The sequence below is a fragment of the Exophiala bonariae genome (genome assembly GCF_035927105.1).
Source record: "Exophiala bonariae strain CCFEE 5792 chromosome Unknown scaffold_6, whole genome shotgun sequence".
NCBI lineage: Eukaryota > Fungi > Ascomycota > Eurotiomycetes > Chaetothyriales > Herpotrichiellaceae > Exophiala > Exophiala bonariae.
The window spans coordinates 348,641-368,818 of record NW_027042481.1 but is presented as its reverse complement, the minus strand read 5'-3'; the positions used below and the strand labels follow the sequence as shown (position 1 = coordinate 368,818).

At 50.3% G+C, this 20,178-nt stretch overlaps 6 protein-coding genes across 6 annotated transcripts; 4 read left to right on the top strand and 2 right to left on the bottom strand.

The window, feature by feature from the left end:
- Nucleotides 1–288: 288 nt before the first annotated feature.
- On the top strand, nt 289–1,586 carry LTR84_011588 (uncharacterized protein; the record flags this gene model as incomplete). The annotated part of the gene is made up of 2 exons (XM_064855117.1): nt 289–366; nt 417–1,586. The coding sequence occupies 2 exons, from the start codon at nt 289–291 to the stop codon at nt 1,584–1,586; spliced, it is 1,248 nt and encodes a 415-aa protein (XP_064708706.1).
- A 1,121-nt stretch (nt 1,587–2,707) lies between these two features.
- LTR84_011587 (uncharacterized protein) lies at nt 2,708–4,936 on the top strand (the record flags this gene model as incomplete). Its single annotated transcript, XM_064855116.1, has 3 exons — nt 2,708–2,730; nt 2,825–3,177; nt 3,237–4,936. The coding sequence occupies 3 exons, from the start codon at nt 2,708–2,710 to the stop codon at nt 4,934–4,936; spliced, it is 2,076 nt and encodes a 691-aa protein (XP_064708705.1).
- Nucleotides 4,937–6,699: 1,763 nt separating this feature from the next.
- LTR84_011586 (uncharacterized protein) lies at nt 6,700–8,070 on the top strand (the record flags this gene model as incomplete). Its single annotated transcript, XM_064855115.1, has 1 exon — nt 6,700–8,070. The coding sequence occupies one exon, from the start codon at nt 6,700–6,702 to the stop codon at nt 8,068–8,070; it is 1,371 nt and encodes a 456-aa protein (XP_064708704.1).
- Nucleotides 8,071–10,412: 2,342 nt separating this feature from the next.
- Nucleotides 10,413–12,155, top strand: LTR84_011585 (uncharacterized protein; the record flags this gene model as incomplete). The annotated part of the gene is made up of 3 exons (XM_064855114.1): nt 10,413–10,734; nt 10,807–11,950; nt 12,020–12,155. The coding sequence occupies 3 exons, from the start codon at nt 10,413–10,415 to the stop codon at nt 12,153–12,155; spliced, it is 1,602 nt and encodes a 533-aa protein (XP_064708703.1).
- Nucleotides 12,156–15,709: 3,554 nt separating this feature from the next.
- On the bottom strand, nt 15,710–17,452 carry LTR84_011584 (uncharacterized protein; the record flags this gene model as incomplete). The annotated part of the gene is made up of 2 exons (XM_064855113.1): nt 15,710–16,868; nt 16,920–17,452. The coding sequence occupies 2 exons, from the start codon at nt 17,450–17,452 to the stop codon at nt 15,710–15,712; spliced, it is 1,692 nt and encodes a 563-aa protein (XP_064708702.1).
- A 453-nt stretch (nt 17,453–17,905) lies between these two features.
- On the bottom strand, nt 17,906–19,982 carry LTR84_011583 (uncharacterized protein; the record flags this gene model as incomplete). The annotated part of the gene is made up of 5 exons (XM_064855112.1): nt 17,906–18,796; nt 18,877–18,940; nt 18,996–19,076; nt 19,132–19,391; nt 19,695–19,982. The coding sequence occupies 5 exons, from the start codon at nt 19,980–19,982 to the stop codon at nt 17,906–17,908; spliced, it is 1,584 nt and encodes a 527-aa protein (XP_064708701.1).
- Nucleotides 19,983–20,178: the final 196 nt, after the last annotated feature.

Below are 20,178 nucleotides of genomic sequence, written 5' to 3'. Positions count from 1 at the left end.
TGCACGTCATAGTAAATATTGGAGTAAATATTGCAGACGCGACGCGCGCCACACTTGCCTGCGCCATATATACGCCACATGCAGTGCGGGACAATGCCGGATGAACTTGCGACGTAGTGGGGCTTCACAGAAGACCAACTCCGACAATGAGGTCCTCTTGGAAAATGAATGTAATTCTCGAATTGAATGGAGGACTCAAAACCAAGATTCATCTTTGCATTTCCTGCATCTAGAATTCCTAACCCACAACGAACACTTGATTTTTCGCATCTCCAATCATAATACATCATGCGTCTCGTCAAACGACACATCGACAATGACGGAAGTGGCAATGTCACTCTTTGTCCGGAGGAGCCAGAAGATATGGTAAGTGACATATCCCCGTCAAAAAGAGGAAGTATCTAAACGGTTGATAGTGGCATGCTTACAACCTGATTCGACCGACAGATCTTCTGACGGCGTCTGCGGTCCGTAGGGTCACAAATGAATCTTCGTCCACAGGCTCGACGTCGTCACAGAGAGTACATACAAATCTCACCATTCGAGTCAAATCGTTAGACTTTGATCCACAAGCCGGTCAATTGCATGTATCCGGGCAGATTGCGAGGGAGAATCGCTTCACTAAAATTGGGCAATTCCACACCCTTGATCTTGAATTACAGCGCAACTTTACCCTGACGAAAGAAGTTGAGGGCGACCATGGAGGCGAAGGTTGGGACAGTGTCGCTCGTGCTCAATTAGATGAGGCTGTTGATCCCACAAGAGGGACCGAGGCTGTGGCTGTCGTTATGCAAGAAGGGTTGGCCAACATCTGCTTCATCACTCAGTTCCAGACTGTCTTGCGACAAAGAGTGGAAGTCTCCGTCCCTCGCAAACGTGCAGGAGCAGGAAGATCTGCTGATCACGACAAGGGTCTGGCCAAGTTCTTTTCTACAGTTCTTGACACATTGATGAGACAATTGGAGGGTCTGCTAGAGGGGAAAGACAGCAGCGCCAATTTCCCCATATTACTTGCCAGTCCAGGCTTCACCGCACCTGGATTTCTGAAACAGATCAACGAGACTGCCGTCACGTCAGGGAACAAACTACTGCAAGATCTCGTCAAGCGGAAAGCCTTCGTCCTCATTCACAGCAGTTCTGGTCATTTACATAGCCTCAATGAGGTACTGAAAAGCCCAGAGGTATTGGTGAGGTTGAAAGACACGAAATATGCTCGAGAAACCTCCCTCATGGATGATTTCTTTGCCCTGTTACGGAAGGACGATGGAAGAGCATGGTATGGACCGAAAGAAGTCGAAACAGCTGTGGATAAAGGAGCAGTAGGCAGAGGCGGCGGAGTACTTCTCATCAGCAATGCACTCTTCCGCAGTCAAGATATTGCCACGAGACGGAGATGGGTTCGTCTGGTTGACCAGATTCGGGAAGTCGAAGGCGGAGAGGTCAGAGTACTGAGCAGTGATCATGAGAGTGGTAGAAGACTTGAGGGGCTCGGTGGTATAGCAGCCATCCTGACGTTTCCCATAGAGGAGATGGACTCTGATGGGGACGATTCTGAGGCCCTCGGGGATGGTAGTGAAGAATCGTGATGTTCTTCATGAGAGCCGTTGCATCGTTAGATTATACGTTATTACGTCTGACTATGTTGAAAGACTCAGCAGAACAGAATGACGAAGATTCAAAGCTAAGGAGTACCGAGGATGAGTACGGATATGGACGTTGAAATTGAAAGCCCGAGCCTTGTTGAACGCCTCGGTGCAATGTCACTGGGATGTCCCGGTCGTTCAGGCGAATGCCAGCGGTGAACTCGGGGAGGATTCGAGCTATGATATCATCGCTTAATCGCTTACTCTGGGCCTTTGGCAGGAGGGACTCCCCACCTGATCTCGTGGTCTACCTCATAATCCTGATCGTGCAAACCCAAGTCTGCATTTGTGTTCGATGTCAATGTCGAATGCCGAGAGAACAACCTTCAATTAATAAATTTGTAAAGCCTAAAAAATGTGATCCCGTCACCTAGGAGATCAGCCACGATGATTTGACGAATTGAGCACAGTACTCCGTATCATGGCTGAAAGTGGAACTATTTTCACCATCAAGTGACTACTCAGAGTTAGTGGGCGGAGGTAGCAGTGGCCGACACCTATCAGGCCCCGAGAGGAACGCGTTACAGCCTCCACTCAGTGATCTTGGGGCTTGCCTCAGCTGCAAGAGAATCGGTCTAGCACGCAACTAGCGGGCTCCAGCCACCAGACTTGAACCACAAAATCGAATTGCAGGTGCTGACTTGGACAAGGGCCGCCCACCGCGAACCGCCCACTGAGCACTGGAGCTTCTCTGCCAACTTGCCCACTGGCTTCCCACCCACCATTCGAACACCCACTTTGCTTGCATCTTGCATCTCCAAGCATCCATTACCTGCCACCTGACGAAGCCAATTCACCCTCACAACAATCTCCATCTTCAAACTCGAATTTGCGCTGCGACCGTTCTCACATCTTTTGCATTCTTCACTCAGTTTCCTGGTGTTATACTAGATTCCTCGGTCCCGCACTGATTGTTCAGCTGTGACTTGCCCACCAAAAGCTCAATCTGTGCCCAAGCTTTTCTTGAGAGCTGTCGTCTGCCTGCGCATTACGCCATCGGCTCATTCCTACTGAACTCTGCCTACCTCGTCAATTCTGAGACCTTTCAACCCCAAGTGACAGCCATGGGTTCTTTCGTGTTCAAATGGTGAGTGCCTTCTTGTTCGTGGCTCATGGCTGTACGCCCGCCGTCAACTCAATCCGCGCGTTTCGCAATCTTGTTTCTAACCGTTAACTGACAGGCCGCACCCGAACGCCAATGATGTCCACGTTACCGGTACCTTCGATGACTGGTCCAAGAGTGAGCAATTGAACAAGGTCGGCGACACCTGGGAGAAAGAGGTCGACCTGTCTGAAGCAGACAAGAAAATACTATACAAGTTCGTGGTCGACGACATCTGGACCATTGATACCACCGCACCTCAAGAGGACGATGGTCATGGTAACCTCAACAATGTTCTCTATCCCGACCAAATAAAGTCCAAGGCAGCCGTTGTGCCCGAAGCTGTAACAACCTCTAGTGCCGCACCCACCAGCACAACCGCCGCCTTGGCCGGTGCCGTTCCCCTGGAATCAAGCAAAGAGGCATCAGAAGGTAAGCACGCTATATTGTTTCCGAGGGAGTACCTCGACTAACCAGGTTCTCTCTTTCAGTGTCTCCAGCAGGCGACTCCACTCTCACAAAACAAAGCAGCCCACCAGGCGCGTTTCCAGAGACTCCCCTCAACGAGCCAGATTCCTTTGGCGTCAATCCTCTCCCAGCTACCAGTGGGGATTCCAACCCTGTCAATGTACCGGCTGGCGAGAAACTCCCTCCGACATCAGATGTGACAGCAAACACCATTGGGTCCAAGGTCACGACGTCGCAGGAGGACTATGAGAAGGCAGGGGAGGAACCACAAGCATTTGGCGTCAGTCCCCTCCCAGCAACTAGCGGAGACTCAAACCCAATCAATGTGCCCGCTGGTGAGAAGCTTCCTCCCACATCGGATGTGACTGCAAGCACCATTGGCTCGAATGTTACAACATCAAAAGAAGATTATGAAAAGGCTGGACAAGAGCCCGAATCATTCAGTGTCAATCCTCTGCCGGCAACCGCTGGGCCAGGCAACCCTGTCAATGTTCCAGCAGGAGAGAAGCTGCCTGGACAAGACCAGATCACTTCCCAAAGTATTCACTCCAGCGTCACCACTTCTCAGGAAGACTACAACAAGGCAGGCTCCGGCATACCATTCCTTACCGGTGCGCTCGCGGCTGTGGGCCTTGGAGGAGCAGGAGCAGCAGCCTTGGGTTCAAGCAAGAAAGAGGAGAGCTTGATTCCTGAATCGTCACTTCCCATGGGTGAAGATGCTGGCAAAACTCTCGATGCAGGACCACACATCAGCTCGGCTGCACCGACTTCGACCACGGCCGATCTAGCTGGTCAGGTGCCTTTGGAAGAACGAAAGGAAGCTTCCGTTGCTGATGGTCCATCCATCAGCTCAGCTGCGCCAGATTCCACCACGGCCGGCCTGGCTGGAAGTGTACCTCTTGAGAAAGCCAAGGAAGCCATCAGCGACGATCCACGAGCTACCACTGAGACTGTTCCAGAAGTGGTCAAGGAGTCGATTGCGGCGGCCCATGTGCCTGCTGAGGCGACGACGTCGGCTGAAGCTGTCAAGGAAAAGGCCGAAGTTGAGCAAGAATTATTGAAGCACGTGCCTAGCACGAATGAGGCCGGTGAGCCTGCGCCCACCATTGCGGCGGCGACCTCTGAGACGGCGCCCACAGCAACATCTGCCACTTCAAGTTCCCCAACTGCTCCTGCGGCCACTCTGGGCACAAGCTCCAGCGCCGCGGCAGCCATTGCCGACGGTACCGAGGCCACCGAAACTCCTGCATCATTGCCCCATGCGGCGGCACCAGTAGAGAAGACGGAAGGCGATAGCACCGAGTACGCTCCTCCACATGCATCAGGATCTGCTCCTGGGGTATCTCCATCGGCTGCAGCAGCCTTGTCGGATGGAACTGAAGATCCTACTTTGCTTGACGAGCCTGCGGTACAGTACCTGCAGCAAAATGACGCAGCCAAAGCCGCCGAGACCACCACCCCAGCCTCAGCCCCAGCGGAAACCAAGGCCAGCGAACCTGTTGTTGCTGCCAGCGCTACCGAAACACCCAAGGAAGCAGCCAAAGCAGAAACCGCTGCAGCTCCCGAGGCCAAAAAGGAGACAGCGGCAACACCCGCGTCAGCATCAACACCCAAAAAGGCCGCGACGACTACACCGACGACCAGCCCTGCGACAGGATCGGCCACGAAGGAAAAGAAGAAGAAGCACCGAATCAGCGCACTATTCAAGAAGATCTTTGACTAAATGGGCCATGGACAATGAAGCAGGGAAACACAGACACCTGCAATAAAGAGGGATGAGAATTGGATGGGGAGTGCCTGGGCAAGGGCAAGGGCACGGGTGTGGTATTGTCCTTGCCAGGGGAGGTAGAAGTGGTGCATTGCGAAAGCACGGCAGGGCGCATTGCTTTGGTTTTTGGACAGCAGATGCGATGATTATGGAAATTTTCGTGTCTTGTAGATATCCCCCTTGAGTTTATGTTCGATTAGGAGAGGACCTTTTGGGTAATAATAATCGCATGAGTCGTGTTTCAAGAAAGTGGTTGCACAATAAGATGGTTTACGGAGGGGAGTAGCATTCTGAACGGGTATGCTGGCATGGTACGAATCAGCCTGTTTGGTACTCGTACCTCAGCTAATCGGTCCTTGACTTCCAGAATTGTTCTCGAAGCTCTGGAAGGGCGGCAAGCAGGAGGTGGGCTGATCAGGATCGGCCAGGGGAGCCCGCGAGTTCCAGCAAGTCCTACCAACTACTCCGTATCACCCCTCTTTTCACATGCTGGTTCAAATACCCCAGTGAGTGATAGAATGGTCTAGTATCCGTACCTCGTACGGGTGGAAGCTTGAGCAATGACATCGGCCAACTTGTAACCACTCGAGCTCGAGAAAAGCCCAGAGCTGGAAGCTTTGAAGCGCTGGTCCAAAGCTGGTGACCCGCCTCCTCATGTTTTCCCATCCCGTAGCCTCGAGTCATCTGTTGGTGGCGTCGCCAGGCCAATCATCAGCTGCATGGGCTCGCCTTGACCGCCAGAAGTTGAGAATATGACATAACTCGCGCCCCTGATCACTGGTTGTTTGGACCATGGGAGCCGGCTTGTTATGAGGGGTACAGCCTGGACATGGACATGACAGACAGTAAGTGAGTAGCTTTGCGATGGATGCTATGATGAGCTTCAGTCGACGCAGACAGCATAGCATGAATTGCAATTTCCAATAGGTAGACCGGAGTGTTTCTGACTTCTTTTATGCTCCTCATAAATATTCCTCTATCCTCACATCACCTGGGCACCCAACTCACTGTCTCCTGCGTAACAGAAACTCACAGGTACCCCGTGAACCCTGGAGCTCGGAGCTCGAAGCTTGGAGCTTGGAGCTTGCATCCCCTCCACCATCCTTGGACTCTCTTCCCTTTCCACAAGACTATTATTCACATCATTTCCCCTCTCTCTCCTACTACGAGTATTCATCTTCAAGTTGTCAACTCTCATCGGCCTCAGGCTCGGGATTTTCCTAGTCAAGATTCCCCAGCTCACACCTACCACCCATCTCGAACCTTCAATCAAAGTCACACCCGCATTCACATCTCTCGTCTTCCCCTCCATAGCGTCATCAACGAGTCAAACCGCTTCCCTGTCCACTGAAGACCACTTATCTCTGCCCCACCCTGCCCACCAGGCCCTTGCTCCTTGCTCCGGTTCAACCTCTTTGGTCTCCACCGTACACTCACATCAAACCAGATGCTGGGATAGGCATCTCGCGAGTTCTCGATTCACGAACCAGAAACATCCCCATCACACAGACCACTCCTAAACGGATCGGTATCCGCCTCTAGCTTACCTGCTTCTGTTGCGGCTTGCCCACCTACTTGTTGCACCTTCTGCCACTGCCAGCGCCCTTTGCAACTGCCCTCGCAGCCCAGCGGCCTAGCCCACTGCATCCAAAACAAGCCGCTTCCGAGTCCCCATTCCAACATCCCCCACATCTCAACCCTCAAACCACTGCATACCAATGTCCCTCCCTGCTACTCACCAAGCTATCATTGACGACTTGATCAAAGACCTCAGCAAAGCAAACACCAACGACCCGCTTCAACACTGCGCGAATTATTTCAACCGTCAGCTCGAAGCCGAGCGCGCTGCTCAGTCTCCCGCCAAATCAGCCACCAACCAGACCAACGGCAAGATGGCTGATACTGCTGGTCCTTTTGACAAACGCAACCCCTTTGGTGCGAGCACAAACCCACAAAGCATAGAAGAGGAGGATGAAGAACGCGATAGCTTCGGTTCTCCCACCAATGCCACCTTCAAGTCTCCTCGTGGAGCCGACCGTTCTTCACCTTTTGGTGCCTCTCCCTTTGGTGCGGCCGCAGGTGGTGCGGCCGCTGGAGGTTTGTTTGGCAACTGGCTAGGCTCCAGTGCCAGTGATGAGACCGACAACTCTGCACAGCAAGCTCCTGCGAACTATGCCGCCGGTCGTAGAACCTCAGTCTCTGCCGAGTCCATGCAGCCAGATGCCGACTCGGGCAATTGGAAGCCACCAAAACACCACAAGACACCCGACCAGCTGGAACGTCTCAGGCATGCCGTGGCCGGCAATTTCTTGTTTTCCAGTCTGGATGAAGAATCCTTCACCTTGGTCTTGGACGCCTTGGTGGAGAAATCCATCCCGGCACCCAACATCAAAGTCATCACTCAGGGCGATGAAGGCGATTTCTTCTACGTCATTGAGTCGGGCGATTTCGACGTCTACATCAATCCTAGTGGAGCTGTCGAAGCTGGCCCTGACGGTCTCGGCAACAAAGTAGCCAGCATTGGACCAGGCGGCAGCTTTGGTGAATTGGCCCTGATGTACAACGCACCTCGAGCTGCGACCATTGTTAGCTCAAGCAAAGGCGGTCTTCTATGGGCGTTGGATCGCATCACCTTCCGCCGCATTCTGATGGACAATGCCTCTCAGAAGCGAAAAATGTACGAAGGCTTCCTAGAAGAAGTCCCACTGCTCTCAACTCTCAAGCCTTACGAGCGCGCCAAGATTGCAGATGCATTGGAGACAGTCAAGTTTTCTGCTGGCGAGAACATCATCACAGAAGGAGAGCCTGGTGATGCATTCTATCTGCTCGAGGCAGGAGAAGCATCGGCATACAAGCATGGAGTGGACAAGTCTGTCAAAGAGTATCATCGTGGTGACTTCTTTGGTGAATTGGCCTTGTTGGACGACAAGCCTCGTGCAGCTAGCGTGGTGGCCAAGACCAACATCAAGGTTGCTAAATTAGGCAGGGATGGATTCAAGCGACTACTGGGTCCTGTTGAAGGCATTATGAGACGTGAAGAATATGATGCCGGACTAGATCCCTTGAGCAAGCAGAAGACAGTGACTTAGTTTTAACATAAAGTTTGGGGGCCAAGCGACAGAGGAATCATGCAATCAGAAAAGATGAAGTTACCGACCAGGCAGGATGGACTGATGGGAGAAAGAAATGGAAAAAAACCCAATGCACGGAAATGCCATGAAATGATCAGGAAAGAAAGATTAGGGATACCAGAGATACGAGTACGAGTATTGATTGCACTTCGATTCCAATTGTTAGGGAGGGTGTTGGGAGGGTTTCGTGTTGGGTTCCACGCCACAAAGCAGACGATATGCCGATTGCATCCAACGTGGTCCTGAGCCAGCGGTACATTGAGATGTCCCTGGAGAGCTAGGAAAATAGCTGGCAGACCCTAAGGAAAAGCCTTTGGGTATCGATATCAACTGCATAGTTTTGTTACCCAGTAAAGGTCAGGAGTCGATAGGTAGCTTCCCTAGGTACCTGAGCTAAGCAGCTTGTATTGCTAGAATCTACAACGTTCCTGCTGTGAGGATTCACGTGTGTGCATAACCATGCGTAGTGCTTCACTCGGTCCCTAGTTGGATTAGCAGATTGAATAGACCCATTGATGCAGAGCAGATCGACAACTCCCCAGCTCTAAACAGCACAAATATACCTAGATAGGTAGTCTAAGTTCCTCCAATTGTACACCAAGGTTCCATGCCACTCCATCTCACGTAAACAGGACTCAAGAGCCCGCCTACCAAATCCAGAGTATGGAGTAGAGATCTGACATGTCAAGCTCCACAGGTGAAGTCCTCGTTGATCAAATTGCGATAATCAACCAATGAAGGACCTTTCCCTCTGATTGTATCCCTCCCCAACCGATGGTCCCTGGAATTACCTAGGTACATTATGTCTTGATTACAATGTCAATCATATTATTTCAGTGCGCTTCTGAGACTTTATTTGATGGGCCTAGACCCAGGGACTCGATTTTGGGACTTTTGAGAGTGGAACATGTGAGATCTTACCACCAGGGAGACGAGGCGACCGTAGGCGTACATATATCAAAGACCGAGCTGCTGCTGAAGTCAGGCGTGACAGCCCTATTCCTTCTTCTACTTCTTTACATCGACCTACTTACATAACACATCCAACTTTCTCTTTCATCCCTCTTGACTGCAACTTCCCATTCTGGACCACGATTTATCTGATGGTCAATGAAACAGTCCAGGTCCTGGAGTCTACGTGCAGGGATTCGTCGCACCTTGTCCACAATGACTCTCTACAACGCCGCGGCGTATTTTCGGTCGTACATGCCCAAAAGCTACAATGTACGAACAACAAAGCCAAGGGTGCTTGCCGTCTCTTCCACATCTCCGCACCTATGCCACGCTGTGATGGGCAAGATACCAATACCATTGATTACTGAACATCCATTTCTCCAAGCATTCACCACAGATGCATCAACGTGACTCGGTGAGTTCATGTCATGATTGATTAGTAGGTCGGTAGGTTGCCGGTCTCGAAAAGCAGCAAGATCGTTTCTTGGTTTAGCTCTGGAAGCCACCGACGCATTCGCTACTGCAACCCAACATTCAAGTAATCAAGCTTGGACTTCGACCCCTGGGAGCCTCAACATGAAGTTGACTTGCTTCCTCTTCCAGCACCGCTCATGCCGTTTTACACGTCTGTTTATTCAGCCGCGAGGTATGATTTGGGAGTCGATCTGATGGAACTCGGCTCCTATCCACCACCAGATCAACCCAAACCCCAAGCCTTCCCCATGGCATTTACGGTTTAGGTTTGATGCTCGATCCGCGACTCCACCCAATTGCCGTCGCCCGAGGCTTCCAGCACCGTTTTTAACCTTCACGTCAAGATTTAAATGATCACTAAACATCAAACAATCCACGAATACGGCCGCTACCCACGCTCCCCCATTTCCAGTGCTGTGGTAGGGGTGAAATTCAATGTCCTTCACTCACCCAAGAAACGGAGTGGAGGCAACTGATTTGTTTCTTTCCATTCGAAAGACGTGCTGTGTTACATTTGGACCTGTTCAGGCACATGTCTGTCACAAGTTTGAAGCATTGATTCATTCAGGAGATGGGAAGCGGCAAGTTTTGGCTTTCTAATACTGTCGTTCGATAAGGCGAAAAGCCCGTTGCTCCCGTTTCGTCATGTTCCTGCTATAATATAAAGCTTTCTTGCTTGGCTCTTGCTGCTCGGCTCTCTGGTGTCTAACTACCTAGGTTTCTTCAACGACCCGAATCTCTAGTATCGTTGTCGGGATTACGACCGTTGGTCGGTTCGGCTATCAAAGTTACAACAGAGTCTGCGGCATCAATACTACATCTTTCGAAACCTATCAATATTCCCGACTCTCCACGGTTTCTCACTGGGGACAATGCAGCCAACACCCTATGAGTCTGATGCAGACACCGAAAAGATGTCCGTAGAAACAGATTCCACATCTGCGCACTCCGTACCTCTTCCGCCCATAGAGACGACGCAACTCGATATCGAGAAGACCGCCAGTCGAGGAACACAAGGCTCAAAACAACCAGGTCCACCTTTGACCCGTGTCATCACATCTGCATATGACTGGACTGGCAATGATGACCCTGACAATCCATTGAACTGGTCGACGGGCTCGAAGATATATCATACTATTGTCCCTGGGCTGCAAGCCTTCGTCATCACTTTTGGATCATCCGTTTATGCCCCTAGTGAGTGGCTTTCCGTAACTTCTCCATGCAGATAAAGCCTTGTTGATCACTGATACGCTTCTCCCATCACAGGCGTCCCAGATGTCTCCAAGCATTTCGGTGTTAGCACGACGGTAGCGTTGTTGCCCCTGACAGTGTATGTGCTGGGACTAGGATTTGGACCTACAATCTCCGCACCGATATCAGAAACCTTCGGACGCCGTGCGGTATATATGTTCTTCTTCCCCCCTTCTTTGCTGTTCACAATGGGAGCTGGATTCTCCAATAACTTCGCTGGACTGGTGATATGTCGATTCCTGGCAGGCACAATCGGTTCAGGTACGCTGGCAGTTGGGGCGGGATCAAATTCCGATCTATGGGCCCCAATACACCGGGCAGTCGCCAGCTCCATTTTTCTCATGTCCCCATTCCTCGGCCCGGCTCTTGGTCCGGCTCTGGGCGGCTACGTCGCCATGAAGGAGAACTGGCGGTGGACGCAATGGCTGATCCTCTTCTGGGGAGTCGTCTCCTACGCCGTCACCATCCCACACAAGGAGACGTACAAGCGAATCATCCTCGAAAAGCGGGCGAAGAAACTCAACATTCAAGGTCCACCATCACTTGTACCTCCTGGAATGAGCAAGATGCGGTTCATTGTCGTGGTGACCATCGCTCGCCCGTTGAGAATGCTCTTCACCGAGTCCATCGTTGCCTTCTTCTCCCTCTACACCGCCTTCAACTTTAGCGTGTTGTTCGGCTTCTTCGCCGCCTTCCCCATCGTCTTCCGCTCTCCATATCCCGAAATCCAAATCTACCATTTCAACGCCGGCGAGGGCGGCCTCGTATTCCTCGCCATCGGGATCGGCGTCCTTCTCGGCACTTTGATCGCCATCCTCATTGACCAGATGATCTATCGTAAGAAGACCTTGAAAAGACAAGCTCAGGGTGACTTCACTCCATTGTTACCGGAGGAGAGACTCTACGCGGCGATGATAGGCTCGTGCCTCCTCCCCATTGGTCTCTTCTGGTTTGCATGGACGTCACGTTCGGACATCCATTGGATCGTGCCCATTCTCGGCACGATTCCCTTCGGCATCGGCAATTTCCTTGTCTTCTGTGCTTGTGTGCTGTACCTCATCGACACTTACGGCCCCTTGGCGGGCGCGAGTGCCGCGGCTGCGAACGGTCTCTTACGATATGTGCTTGGTGCGGTCTTTCCGCTGTTCACTGTTCAAATGTATGTCCTGAATTCCCCCCTTTTCATTGCTTGGCCCTAGAAAGAAACAGATGTTGACCACTCTTGCAGGTACCGAGCCATGGGCGTCGGTTGGGCCACAAGCTTACTCGGATTCGTGACTGTCGCTTTGCTGCCCATCCCATGGGTTCTGTACAAATATGGCCCAACGATTCGAAAGCGCAGTGCTTTTGCGCCGACCAAGTGAAGCGTTTTCAATTGCATTGCATTCATCGGCAGGATCAAAGTCATTTGCTAGGCGTTTTGAGCGATGGAGTTCTGTTTTCCCACGTCATAGCATTTTTTCAAGGCGACTTGACATTGCCCAGTTTGGAGGGCTGAGAATCTCACATGGATGTGTGTTCATGGGGCGTCGACGCAGATATTGAAATGACGCCGGCTCTCGCAAGACGGCAATGCAGAAGAAGCATATGGCATTACCTTTTGGATTCTCACGTCGACCATCTCGAGAGCTGTGGAGATGATCGTCCTCTAGGTTTGGTTAGCAGTCCAAGTTGGAGACCCACTGTACAGAATCTATGAGTTGAACATCCATCTGCTCTCCCTTTGCATGACCCACTTGACTGCCTGCTCCCCTTCCTCCTACATAACTCACCTGACCGCTTGCGCACTGACCATTATTGAAGCCCTTTGATTTTCAGCCTGACAGGAAGAACTTCGCCGACACAAGATTGTTCCCCGATCAAGTCCACTGTCCACGGAACTATGGTCCTGCACATATCTAAAACGCCGCGGGTGCCTCATTGGGTTGTTTTTGATCGGTCGTTTACGATTCACCGTGATATTTCCTTTCCAAAGATATTCTCAGCCTTGCTGGCTGAGTTCCTTTCCTTCTCCAAAGCTCAATATATACCGGCGTCCAGGATGACATGAGTCGATGGGAGACGAAGTTGATGGCGAGGTGTTGCCTTGAATGGGTGTCCTGTCTAACTGTCATCGCGCCGGACAAGGAGAAATGTCTCTTCCTGGTTTCGATGTGGTACTACATGCTGAGAGGGGTTGAGCATCGCGTTTCCTGGGGAAGGAAGACATTCCCATCCCTCATGCAGGGCGTTGCAAATTTGTGGAGATAACAGTTGTCGGGAGGGACTAAAAATGCAGTGCAGTTTCGGATTAGGACGCGCTAGCATTCTGAGCAGTGGCAAATGACGAGTGAGCAAGCGGGTTTGGAAAGCTTGCCTGACTGACTGACTGACTGCTGGGAGGGACTAAAATTGCAGTGCAGCTACTAGTAGGATTTATAGCTGCAGGTGTCACTGTTATCCATCCAACCATGCACACAACCTCGCAGGGGTCTACAAAGGTGAAGGGTGACTGCTGGGAGGCACTAACATTGCAGTGCACCAACAGCAACCAGGCTGCCGCAGGGGAGGCTGGCTAGTTCTGGGACAAGATTGCTAGAAATACGCACGGGGACTGGGGGGAAAGTGACTGCTGAGGGGGACTAAAAATGCAGTGCAATTTCTGTGATCATCAGTACATCCCGCAAACTTGTTAAGAGAGGCTGACTGCTGGGAGAGACTTAAAATGCAGTGTACTAACTTCACATTAGGTCTAGCATTTGACAATCCTTGACTACGGGGAGGACCTAGAATCAGTGCAGACGTCCGGGGCGGTCATCTTTCAAGGCAGATGAATACATGTACGAAGCGACTTTGATGGAAGCACACGGCTGGGAGGGACTAAAAATGCGGTGCAGAAAAATAGGTACCAATAAACCACTGGTATCTTCATCACCGAGTGCAAACTAGGTAAGCATGCAGAGCTCGCTGGCCGCCAGAAGGGACTAAAATTGCAGTGCATGCAAACACGGCCCGTACCGGTTCAATCACTAGAGTAAATTATTGGCCGGACACGACTTCGGGGATAGCCCAAACCCTGCAGTGCGTTGCCTTCGCTTTCGAAACCGTTGGTCTGGCTCGTGTTCCCAGAGAACATCCTCGCTACGATTCGTGAACAATCGTCTTGGGCGCTAAATATGCACAGTATCAAATTTTTGAGGCGTCTTGGTAGTACAGAAATGACTGCTGGGAGGGACTAAAAATGCAGTGCAGACGTCGGACCTACGCTTTGGATGCACGAGCCAGAACTTTAGAGACCGGGCCTTATTTCAGCCTTGTAGGCAGACTCCTAGTGCTACACCGGGCCCACTGTCGGGATCGACTACTAAGTAGGGTACAGTTGTCACAGCGGTACTCCATAGCAGCGGAGAGAAGATGTCGAAATTGTAGCTTACAACGTTGAATAGTTACCCCTGCCCAGGCCGATGGCTTTATTCTTTCGATCGAGAGGATCTGTATCTGCTGACTCCTCAGAAGGAATGAACATCTCAATCTGACTGCGAAAATATAAACGCCGGCTGCCTAATATGCCAGCGCGCTGACAAAACCCTTGCTACTGCGAGGCTGTGAATATCTGCGGAGAAGGACTACTGGCAAAATCGCAGCGCAACATTTAGCCCTCTCACACCGCAAGCAATTGTCACTGAAATGCCCAATTGTCTACCTCGTCACCCCTTTATCGGGATCCACTGAATTGTGTCTGGGGAAAGAGGAAGATAAAATCGAGCAACAGTTGAACATATGATGCAGGAATACATTAAAGGAGATTGACATTCAAAGACTGAAAATGTACAAGGTATCTACAAATCAGAAATATGCTAACGTCTTGGTTCATCAAAGCATGAAACGGCACACGGTCTCTAGTTACGGGTCAGAGTACTGACGACTTATTTTCATTGATAGTATGAGACAGGATGATACTCTTGACCATGACCCATATGAACACTGCGCGTTGGGGACGAAGTCAAGGGGGGGGAAAGGGTACAGTACGAGTGAAGATGTTCTCATTACAAGGCTGAGATTGTGTGTCTTCGCTTCCACAATGGCTTCGTGCATCGTAACCTTGTTGCGACAACTCTCGAGGGGACTAAAAATGTAGTGTACGTCCTTCCGGAGGGATCCGTGATTCGAGGAGGAAAAAACAAGCGCAATGGCGAAACTGCTGCCTTGAGTACGTTTAGACAAGGATATCAAGGAGGCAAAAAACGTGTCCGACTACGAGGCGTTCTCCGATGCACGCCCGCAGAAGAAATCTTGCCGGGGGCGGTTGATTGTTAGGTGAGACTAAAAATGCAGTGCAAAGACATGTCCCAAATGTCGAGGGGTGAGGAAATGATATGCTGACGATTTCAATTCTCAGTGTGTTGCCTTTCAAGTTGCTCTCTGTCTCGCAGCCGTTCTTCATACTTAGTATTCATCAGCGAGTGAACCGATGCAATGAAAATCTAGATGCGTGATTCCTCTCTCTCCCTCTTATTGCGAGGGGCTAGTATTGTGCTACAGTTCAGCGGGATACGAGCACAATGCGACGTCCTCGTTACCCCTTTTCTGTGTGAAGGAATGCTCGCATGAGATATCTGGTCAAAAAGAAATTCTTGGAGAACTGTTTATCCTTGCTGCTAAAAGTCACTGGTTGGCTTATCACGAAATTTAATCAATCGAGAGCAATTGCAAGTAAACGCTAAGATTACAGTGCAGAATGAACCCCAGGATGTAACTAGGATGAGTCAGTTGTGACTAAGAGTCCAGGGGTCTCAGCCTCGTATTCTATTCATCTTACTCCATCGCGTAGTGGAATTGTAATCAGCCAACTTTGTATGTGAATCCAAATGCCATGTGAATGAGTTTCCAAATGATGCAGACGATGGGACATAGTATAGATTTTGTATCGGCTTTTGCATCACTTGGTCAAAACATGAACCTCCGGATTGAGTGGCCCTTGGAAGGATTGATCCTCCGGCTTGTTTTCAACTCTGCTTTCGAGGTGAATATCGATGGAGTTCTGGAACCATTGGCTACCAGATGGTTCGAGTGGTGAATAGTATAGAAATGTTGCCACTACAGCCTCAACCTCCGGCCAGGTACGTTTGCCCATACTAATCGCATGCTGCGCAAGTTGCTCGTTGAACCAAGCTCGTGCGGGTTCAGGATTGAGGGTGCGCTGACGGTGCTCGGAAAAGGCCCCGGTGTACAGCGCATATAGTTTGGTCTCATTGTATTCGGTAGTACATTCTTCACTTGTGAGATGCCGACTCGCCGATGCCACACTGTCCCGGAGATGTTGGAGCAACAGACTCGTTCCGTCGAACAGAAGTCGCTCGTGCAAATGCACCTCTCTGCCACACAAGTACATCCAATAGAGAACACTCAGGGACAAGTGTTGCTGCAGGTGGATCTGTGTGAGGGAATGTTCTGCTGATGCATCCATGGTTTGATAAGTCAAGTATCTGTCAAGCATTCGACCAAAGTGGAGTCCGCCGATCATAAGAGCATGAAAGTAAACTAACTCCGGCTGGAGCACTGGTTCATCAGACTTCTCCAGCCATAGCTTTCCAGCTTTGCGCCTATCGAGTAACAATCGCTGTAATTCACTATCGATGGCGGCGTTGAATTCCTCTGAGACTTCTTGCATGAAAGCTGGTAGGCATTGCGACGCAAACTTCATGGCATCAGCCGTGGCCCGTGGCACCCAATTGTGGACATCAAATGAGGTTCTCTGCATGGTTGTCATAGCAATTTGTACATCAAGGTAGAAATCATTGGCCAATTGGACCAGCATCATCCGATTCAGGGGTTCGCGCTCGAGAAATTTCTCGAATTGACGCCTTAACCAACGCATATGGGCCCGAGCCCCCGTCATGTTGCCGACGTATATCTCTGCTTCGCAAGCGCTATTGATGTGCTCCATCGATGCGAAGTTCAGGAAGCTATCAGGCGCAGCCAGTTTACCTTTCAAGTAATGGATGCTTTTTAAGCGGCAAGCGGCTGCATAATCGAGATAGTGAGATGTAGTGGCAGTTCTGGAAGCAACAGCCGCAGCGGAAGCAACGAGTGCATAACTAACTGTGTCAGTTAAGCTGACCCGAGCATAGTTATCAGGAACCACTAACCTATGCCCTGGATCCTTGAGGCTCTCGACTTGGGTCTGCCATGTTTTGTCAACGATATCGTTTGTAAACCCGTTGGTCAAGTCCACGTGACATAGAGCCGTGAGTATGTCAGTTCTATAGAAAGATAGCATCGAGTTCACTTGTGGGGTGATCTCGACGGAGAACACACTAAAAGGGTCAGAGTTGCCATGTTGAAGAATGGTCAGGGGCGAAAACTGCCGTCGAACGACGCCGTGACAAGGATTTGATCGGTGACTACTATTCGTGGAAATGCTCGTAGATAGGATTGCATTACGAGTTTTCGAGTTATCGCAAATGGGATGTTGGCCGTTATCCGAACTGGATCTGAGAATTGCGCCAGGCACTTTGGCTGAGGCGGCCAATGACTGGTTGTCCTGCCGCTTCTTCCACTTGCGATACGAACCCTGTATATGTTGGAAGACATGCACACGATTCGGTGCAGCTTTCATATTCTGTGCATCGTGATTTACCCATGCAAGTTTGACTGCTGACGAGCCCACGTAAGCAGCCATCGTTACCTTCGAGGTTCAGCACCGGTAGGCAAGATATAAAATATCAATTCAGTGCGGTTTCGTGTTTAAAGATGCACAACTTTGACACCGACAATACAGGTGGTACAGCGAGATTTCCCCGCTTCTATTCTCCTAATTCCTGTTCTCCAATGAGATGAGGTTAGACGTTTTCTTTTTGTGGTAATTTTAGTCAGGATTGGTGTTGTCCAATTGCGTCAAACCGGCCAAGGACCTATATCATAGTATATTTATATTTTCGGAACTAACGTGGTTATTAGAGAATATCGGGCACGGGTGAACGGTCCGAGCCACCGCTATGATAGACCTTCCCGATGCTTATTTAGCGAGAATAGATGTGCTATATCTCTGTGCACGTGTATGCTTACAATCAGGACTTTTGAGCAAAAGGAAAGTTGCGCTTATCTGAATTCCGTTTTTCTCGGAGGCCGCTTACTACATAGATAGTCCCTCGAAGTCGTCCCACTGAGCGCAAATTCCATCAACGTCCTTCTTTTCAATGGTAGCTACGGCGACACCATCAGCACCAAACCTTAGAAAGCCATCATGCTTGTTATCTGCCCAACCAATTGTCTCCGGCCCAGCAACCGGGTCTTGCACAAATGCGAGTAAATGGTCCTGCATACTCTCACTAGTGGCAACCTCCAGCGTAGTGCTCGGTCCTCTGAAGTCAGAATGGCTGCCAAACAGCAACGGTAAATCAGAAGAATGGTATGCCCCCATCCATGGTAAGGGACTGATGTTGGAGAAGTTGCCGGTATACTGCCAACGATATGTCTTGAGTCCCGCTGCGTCCCTTAATGCGCTCCACATAGCAGCGGGACACTGAAAAGGACCAAGTGTGTTTTGCTCCGTGATCGTGCGGTTGACTTTCCATACTCCGTAAGGATTTGATGGCGAAGGTAGAGAAACGATAACTGGCCCGAATCCAGCACCTTCCTCTTTGCAAGATGTGAATAGCACGGGCCGGCCGGAAGAACGACCATTTACCAAGCGATCAGTATAGTTTGAAAACACGATGCGCTCATCGGACATAGGCCAGAAGCTTAAGCTGGGCTCGGCCAAGGTTTTGTTCTCACCATATCTGCCAACGAAATCTGTTATAGCCTGGAAATCGATTGAACGCATGCAGGACAGTTCAGTCTCTGGTGTAGAAGTGTCACAACCAAAGTGACGCGCTACAAACGTGAAATTTGTGTTCATAGTGTCGAGTGTTGGGGGAATGATGGAGACAGAGCCTGAGTCCATGAAGTAGGAAGTTACAATAGGATCGTCGGCATAGGCATAGTTGTGGATATCTGCAGAAGCTGCTCCTGCGGATTGGCCCTACAAAGTTTGTCAGTCACACATCAACTTTTCTGATACTGATTCGAAATGGATCTTGAGAAGGCGAGAGATACACTCACCCATAGCGTGATACGTCCTGGATCTCCACCAAAGGCCTCAATATTGTCTCGAACCCATTCAAGGCTGAAATGAAGTTGACTTAGTGTTTATACCTAGTCTTGAAAATAATTATACTTACGCAAGTCTCTGATCGAGAATGCCCAGGTTCTGGTCGTTTAACCCAGCGGCATAAGGAAATCTAAAAATGTTGACTCGATAGCTGGAACAGCAGTTAGCACGGACGCTCGGTCTTATAGTTTTGTTTGCCGACCTACTTAATGGTGACAACAATATGCTGCTGTGTCTTTTGTACCCAATGGTGCGGGAACTGATATGGAATGTCTATCCCACCCGAGCCGAAGCCGCCACCAGTCATAAAGAGGATGACTGGTAGTTTGCTTCCCTTGTCGGCACCTGTTGGAGTCCATAGAGCTAAGGAAAGACAGTCTTCAGATGTTTTGGCATACTGGTCGGTTTTCGTTGGAGCTGCAACGAGCTCAGGCACGATACCAGTGTAGACACCTGAGCTCCCATTCTATTGATCGCTCATTAGCTTTTACCAGTCTGGATTCAACGTTCAAGCTCAAGAGTATAAAGAGAGGAGAGTGCATAAAGAAACACTTGACTAGCTGTAGAGTAAGCAGGTCAAGTCTGCGAAGATATGGCTCTGTCGTTCGAGGCCTGAGACGAACTCTTCGATTCTCTCTGACATGATGTATCGAAGTTTTGATAAAGCATAGCACACGTTGATTGGGTCAATATCTCCCAGAATTTCTCTCGGACAACAACCACGAGATGCAGGTAAACTGGGAACAGTATAATCTTGCGAACAACGTACATATGGCGCGTATTGAGGACATGACGGCGGAAACTTCGTTGAATCAAACTTTGTCTCGGCGTGAGATGTCACCGCAACCGGAGGAAGCCAGCGACGTTCGCCCGCTGGTGGGAGACCAAATGGTATGTTGCGGAATTGGCGAACATCCGGTGCCACCTCATCGACGATGCCTGTGTATGCTCCAGTACTTGCAACCACATGCACAGTACCCTCCCATGAGTGTTTTACAGGGCTTGTCTTTATAGTGACCGGAAGGAGGAGCAGCGTGAAAGCCAACAGCGATATCATGATGGACCAAATGTGCTTCAGAGATACGATCTCCCTCATCTGAACCTTAATCCAGAGTGTACTTGAATATAGCCGGGTTGTTCCAGGATTGTTTCCTACCTTTGTAAGAACCGATATAGGTCGCATCATCTTTCGGCAAGTTCACGCATCCCGTTGGCAATTCCCGAATTATTCGCTGGCCAATTGACCGAGCGAA